Source organism: Anarhichas minor, unplaced genomic scaffold, assembly GCF_050575085.1.
Source record: "Anarhichas minor isolate MPS153535 unplaced genomic scaffold, ASM5057508v1 ptg000050l, whole genome shotgun sequence".
Lineage (NCBI taxonomy): Eukaryota > Metazoa > Chordata > Actinopteri > Perciformes > Anarhichadidae > Anarhichas > Anarhichas minor.
In genome coordinates, this window is record NW_027466496.1 from 2258560 (window position 1) to 2263806 (window position 5247).

The window sequence follows — 5247 nt, forward strand, 5'->3', positions numbered from 1 at the left end:
TGTATGCTGCGTGATAGAGCAATGGGACATGTAATGGTGTGTTAAACATAACACCGGAAGACACGGGATTTGTCGTTTGTCACAAAGGGACTACATAATATACAGTATGCCAGTAAACGCATATTACTCCAGCCCAGTAGGTGGCGCTGATGCATCGGTGTTTGTGCCCCGAGTAGAAGGCAAGGAAGAAAAAGTTAGGAACGGCACTTCCGGTTTACTTCCTGGTTGTCATTGTTTGAAGTCCGATTATTCAAAAACGAATCGCTTATTAACAATACATGACGACTGTATAACCAAAGGTCGTAGGGGATAATGAGATGAGGGAAACGGACACTTTGGCTGACCTATTCCGGCTGAAAGACGACAAACTAGCTTAGTTAGCTTCCGGGAGCTGCCTGCTGAACTGGTTTCCCTGCTTGGTTGGTGATGGAGAGGCTAATAACCAAGCTCACGGGAAAGCATGTCCTCTTCACGGCTTCCTTCGCTTTACGACTGGCGCTGGTCGCTTATGGAGACTACCAGGACAGGACTATGGTGGTGAAGTACACTGACATTGACTACCATGTGTTCACAGATGCTGCAAGATTCATCACTGAGGTAACAGCAGTCTAATAACTTCTGTGACAGCAGTGAAGTAGTCAGATAAAGCTGCTTGGTCCCAGAATATGTCTACTAATATAAAGTACTGCTTATTGCATGTTAATGCCTCAATAATAATGATCCAATAACATGGACTGGTGCCATTCTGCATGATGAGTACTTGTGATGCTTTCAGTACACTCTGTTGCTCATGCTTCTGTGCACAGGGTCAGTCCCCGTACAACAGATCAACCTACCGCTACACCCCTCTCCTAGCCTGGCTGCTCACCCCGAACATCTATCTCAGCCTGGTGTTTGGCAAGATCCTCTTCATTGTGTGTGACGTGCTGTCAGGACTGCTCATCTACAGAATCCTCCGTCTGAGAGGCCTGAGCTCTGAGGTATGCTTTTGAGGCACTTTTAGCAATTTGTGTACTCATTCGTTTTGTCCTGTAAAACAACAGTGTGTAGCCTTCCTGGAAATACACAGTTCAGATTAAGTTGTGTTTTTTGGGGGGGGGGGGATTTATGTTCAGACCGCGCGCCGTGTTTGTTCTCTGTGGCTACTCAACCCACTGCCCATGGGAGTGTCCAGCCGAGGGAATGCTGAGTCAATACTGGCAGCTCTGGTGCTGGGGACATTACTCTGTATGGAAGGTAAGGGTGTGGATGGTGTGTGTGGAGCTTTTGAGTTTTAAAAAGACATTTTAAGCTCTTTAAAATAATGTTTTGTAAGGGTGTGGATGGTGTGTGTGGAGCTTTTGAGTTTCAAAAAGACATTTTAAGCTCTTTAAAATAATGTTTTGTTATGTAGATACTCAGCTTCTGCGCTAATACTTTTGACCTTGTTTTCCTTCTAGCCCGGCATCTGACGTGGGCAGCCGTGCTCTATGGTCTGTCAGTCCATATGAAGATCTACCCCGTTACATACGCTCTGCCCATCGCTCTGTCCCTGCGCACGCCAGAGACCAGACCACAGAAGGACCAAAAGGGGTGGAGGAGGTTCATCGGGTTTACGGGAAGCTTCCTCAACCGGGAGCTGCTCCTCTTTGCAAGTGTGGCCGGAGGAGTTTTCTGTCTGCTTACAGCCCTCTTCTACTACATGTGAGAAGCTACTCATTAAGTATTTCTGATACGACTCAATATTAGCCTCTCTACATTCTCTCTTATCTGAAGAAATACACTTAATAATCCTTTCCTGAACCATCAGGTATGGATGGGAGTTCCTTCATGAGACCTACTTGTACCATCTGACCAGAAGGGACATCAGACACAACTTCTCTCCATACTTCTATATGCTCTACCTCACCACAGGTATTCACCGCTCCATCCCTTCATAGCCTCCTAGCGTGACACCTTGCTGCAGACAGAACTACAGAACAAAGACCAGCATCGAGTTTAAGCTCATGTGCAGAAGTACACGGTCAGCAGCAATGAAGTGGTTGTTTATTAAATCAGATTTAAAGTTGGAGCTATTTTTATTAGTTTTCCTTTCATCTCTTTGATTGGGAGCGTAAACTTGCAGGAGATGATGCAGCTTTCTAAGCCTGGTCTCATTCTTTCGTTGGTGCAGACAGCAGGTGGAGCCAGTGGCTCGGCCTGGCAGCATTCCTGCCTCAGCTCATCCTGCTGTTGGTAGCGTCATGGGCCTTTCACTCTGACCTGGCCTTCTGCTGCTTCCTGCACACCGCCATCTTTGTCTCTTTCAACAAAGTCTGCACTTCACAGGTACATCAAAACAGGCAATATTCACCCAGTTTTTTCCCCACTCTCTTCTGTAGTCCTAAAGCATTTTCAGCATTGAGATGAGCCGTAGAAAGACAATAAGGATGCTTGTTTGGGGGGAAAAGGATCCAATTAAGAAGAGATACTGTCTTTTTGTTGTTTTGTAGTTTAGTGTCATGACACTGGACTTGACTTTTATTTTCAAAGGCATATTTCTTAGCGAGAGAACCACCTGACGACATCACAACAGATATGCAATAATATGATAAATCAAAACATTAAAGTGAATGAACTCACAGGACGCACACGTAGACATGACGTCTGAGGTCATTGAGTGAAAGTGATTGCACCTGGGGGGGGAGGTCGGGTCCTTTCCAGTCAGGAGCGTTTGTTTTGTCCTACCTGCCTCAGGTGTGGCCATATGTTTGTCATCCTTTCATAGTACTTCCTGTGGTACCTGTGTCTCCTCCCTCTGGTCATCCCTCACCTGAGTCTGTCACTAAAACAGGGAGTGGGACTGCTCCTCCTCTGGTTTGCCGGACAGGTAATTTACTTCATCGTATTTTGGGTTTGCAGTGCTTTGAACAAAGTAACTGAAATTGTCTTTGGTATGAAGAAGCTATTATATTTTCTCTCCACCATCAGGGTATCTGGTTGGGCCCAGCCTACTTCCTGGAGTTTGAAGGCTACAACACCTTCGTGTTAATCTGGCTGGCTGGATTACTCTTCTTGATCATCAACTCATCCATCTTGATTCAGATCGTAGCCCATTACAAACCGACTCAAACTCCACAGAGACTGAAGGTTGAGTGACATTCCAGTCATTTTAACTGAAGATGATGGACTATGGATGCTCAAAAATAAAGTCTATATTTTGTTAACTCTCAGTCTCCCGGGTACTTAACTACTTCCTGTAACCTAAATCATTTTGGGACAGAACGGATGCATACAGTGCTATTTTCTGAGTGACTAAATCCACTGGTTAATTTCAGTCATTCGTAGTTAAAACCATTGATTACATGCTTGCCGCTGTAGGCCACTTAAATCCTCTCAATGACTCACATAGGGCAGAACACTGCTGCTGTGCTGCTTTCTCTCGGGTGAAACGTTGAAGTCTGTTCTTCCACCTGTGGCCACGCCACATGACAAAGCAGATGTTTTACATTTGCTGGCAAGGGCAAAATACCAACCGCAGATCAGAGAACACACACACAGCCCCTCCACAGTTTAACAACCACCATGTTAAACAGCTCTGCACCAAAATACTTAACACACCCTTCAGAGGTTTCTGGTTGCCATTGTCACTGCCATCTTGAGAATAGGAAGTACTTTCTCATACCAGAGGGAGAAATGGACACATTGTGTATAGCTAGGTAAATCTATATCATTTTTGTGACCTGACTGGGATAAATACTGCTCATTAGTCTAATGAATTGGGAATGTTTTCTCTTTATATATTTTGTTGCGTTGTGAAACTACTAATGGCTAGACTGTGATCGGTAATTATCAACAAATCCAGATACGGATACAGAATCACGCTGTCCTGTAACAGCCGCTTCCATCTTCCTATGTAAATATTCTACATGGCTTCAAAGCTCATGCCATGCGATGTGATTTAAAAAGACTTGACTCTTCCTCAGTTGCAGTGTGCTGTCGTGACCAGTAGGTAGAAGCATTCGCCAGCATACGAGGCAGCTTAAACGTCTATCCTCTGGTAACCCTCGCAGATTAATCGGGCAACTGGAGCATAAACAAACCGCAAAACAGACAGTGCTGGCAGTGGCTCCATAATCTCACTGTACTCTTCCCCCTAATCTCACCCGGGAGTTATTGGAGCATTCGCTAGTCCTGTAGGTTCAGATCATGTTTGCTGGCCTTGCCCCGTGGGATTGAATGTAGGAGTGCGTAATGATAATAAAGCATGTATTCGTGGATGCATGTGAGATACACAGTAGAGGGTTGATTTAGTTGCTTTCCTGAGACATTCCTGTAAAGCACTTTGTGTATCTGTACGCTTTCCTTGTGTGTTGTGTGCATGCGTACATTTGTGTCTGACTCACGGTCAGCTGCGGCCTGCATATCTAGTTTATGAATCACCAGGTTGCACTCAGTAACCTTTCAACTGGCTAGTCGCCCCTGGGCACATAAACCATTTCATTTTTACACTGCATCCCACCGAATAAACTCACATGCAGCAGTTTATTTTTAAATCCCCAGGACTGGAAATATGAATGTTGTTCCTTCTTCAACTCGCTTTCCTCTGAGTTTCTATTGTAGAGCAGTCATGCCCAACCAGGGATAGCTGTACCTCTCCAGTTCCCTGGGGGTTGGAAAGATTTTAGAGTAGCTCAATTTATTTGACAAAGTCAAAATTACAAACCTGTTACAGTAATACGTAATGTCCGTATCAGCTGTAACACCTGGACACGTAGAGATTGAGGCTGCTTGAAAAGTAGTTAGCAAGCTAGCAGTGCAGAAACAGTTAGCGAAATACTGGATAATGATTCAAATGAATAGCTAAAAGTCGTGAATAAACAGTTCAAATGGTTAGGTAAATGTACTGTATAGTGGATAGGTGGTTGATACTTAGCTACACATGATGGATAAATGATTGCAATAGTCAAAAGTTATGGGTATATGTTTGAAATAGACAGCTAAACATAGGATCATTTGGCTAGTTCAAATTGTTAGCTAAAAGTAGGATAAACAGTTGAAATAGCTAAAGGTAGGAAACATAATTTAAATTGTTAGGTAAAAGTAGGATAACCTGTTTAAAAAAAAGTGAACTAAAGAAGAACAAAAGTGTTGGAAATGGTGGAAACCCCCCAAAATATGGCTTATTGATAAAGTTATGAATTGTCAGAATAAATAGCCTAGCTAATAGTAATGGGTAAATGTTGAAACATCCGGCTTTCGTTTGGTAGTAGTGCGAATGGAAAACGG

At 43.8% G+C, this 5247-nt stretch overlaps 1 protein-coding gene across 1 annotated transcript; it reads left to right on the forward strand.

Moving 5' to 3' along the window:
- The first annotated feature begins 221 nt into the window (after window positions 1-221).
- Window positions 222-3185, forward strand: pigm (phosphatidylinositol glycan anchor biosynthesis, class M). The gene is made up of 8 exons (XM_076112620.1): window positions 222-597; window positions 807-980; window positions 1116-1236; window positions 1440-1683; window positions 1790-1893; window positions 2153-2307; window positions 2747-2848; window positions 2950-3185. The coding sequence occupies exons 1-8, from the start codon at window positions 427-429 to the stop codon at window positions 3115-3117; spliced, it is 1239 nt and encodes a 412-aa protein (XP_075968735.1). The 5' UTR covers window positions 222-426; the 3' UTR covers window positions 3118-3185.
- The last annotated feature ends 2062 nt before the right edge of the window (window positions 3186-5247 follow it).

Coding starts and splice junctions, on each gene's coding strand:
- pigm (XM_076112620.1), top strand. CDS start 427: ATGGAGAGGCTAATAACCAAGCTCACGGGAAAGCATGTCCTCTTCACG. Junction 981..1,115: donor TGAGAGGCCTGAGCTCTGAG/GTATGCTTTTGA, acceptor ATTTATGTTCAG/ACCGCGCGCCGTGTTTGTTC. Junction 1,237..1,439: donor GACATTACTCTGTATGGAAG/GTAAGGGTGTGG, acceptor TTTTCCTTCTAG/CCCGGCATCTGACGTGGGCA.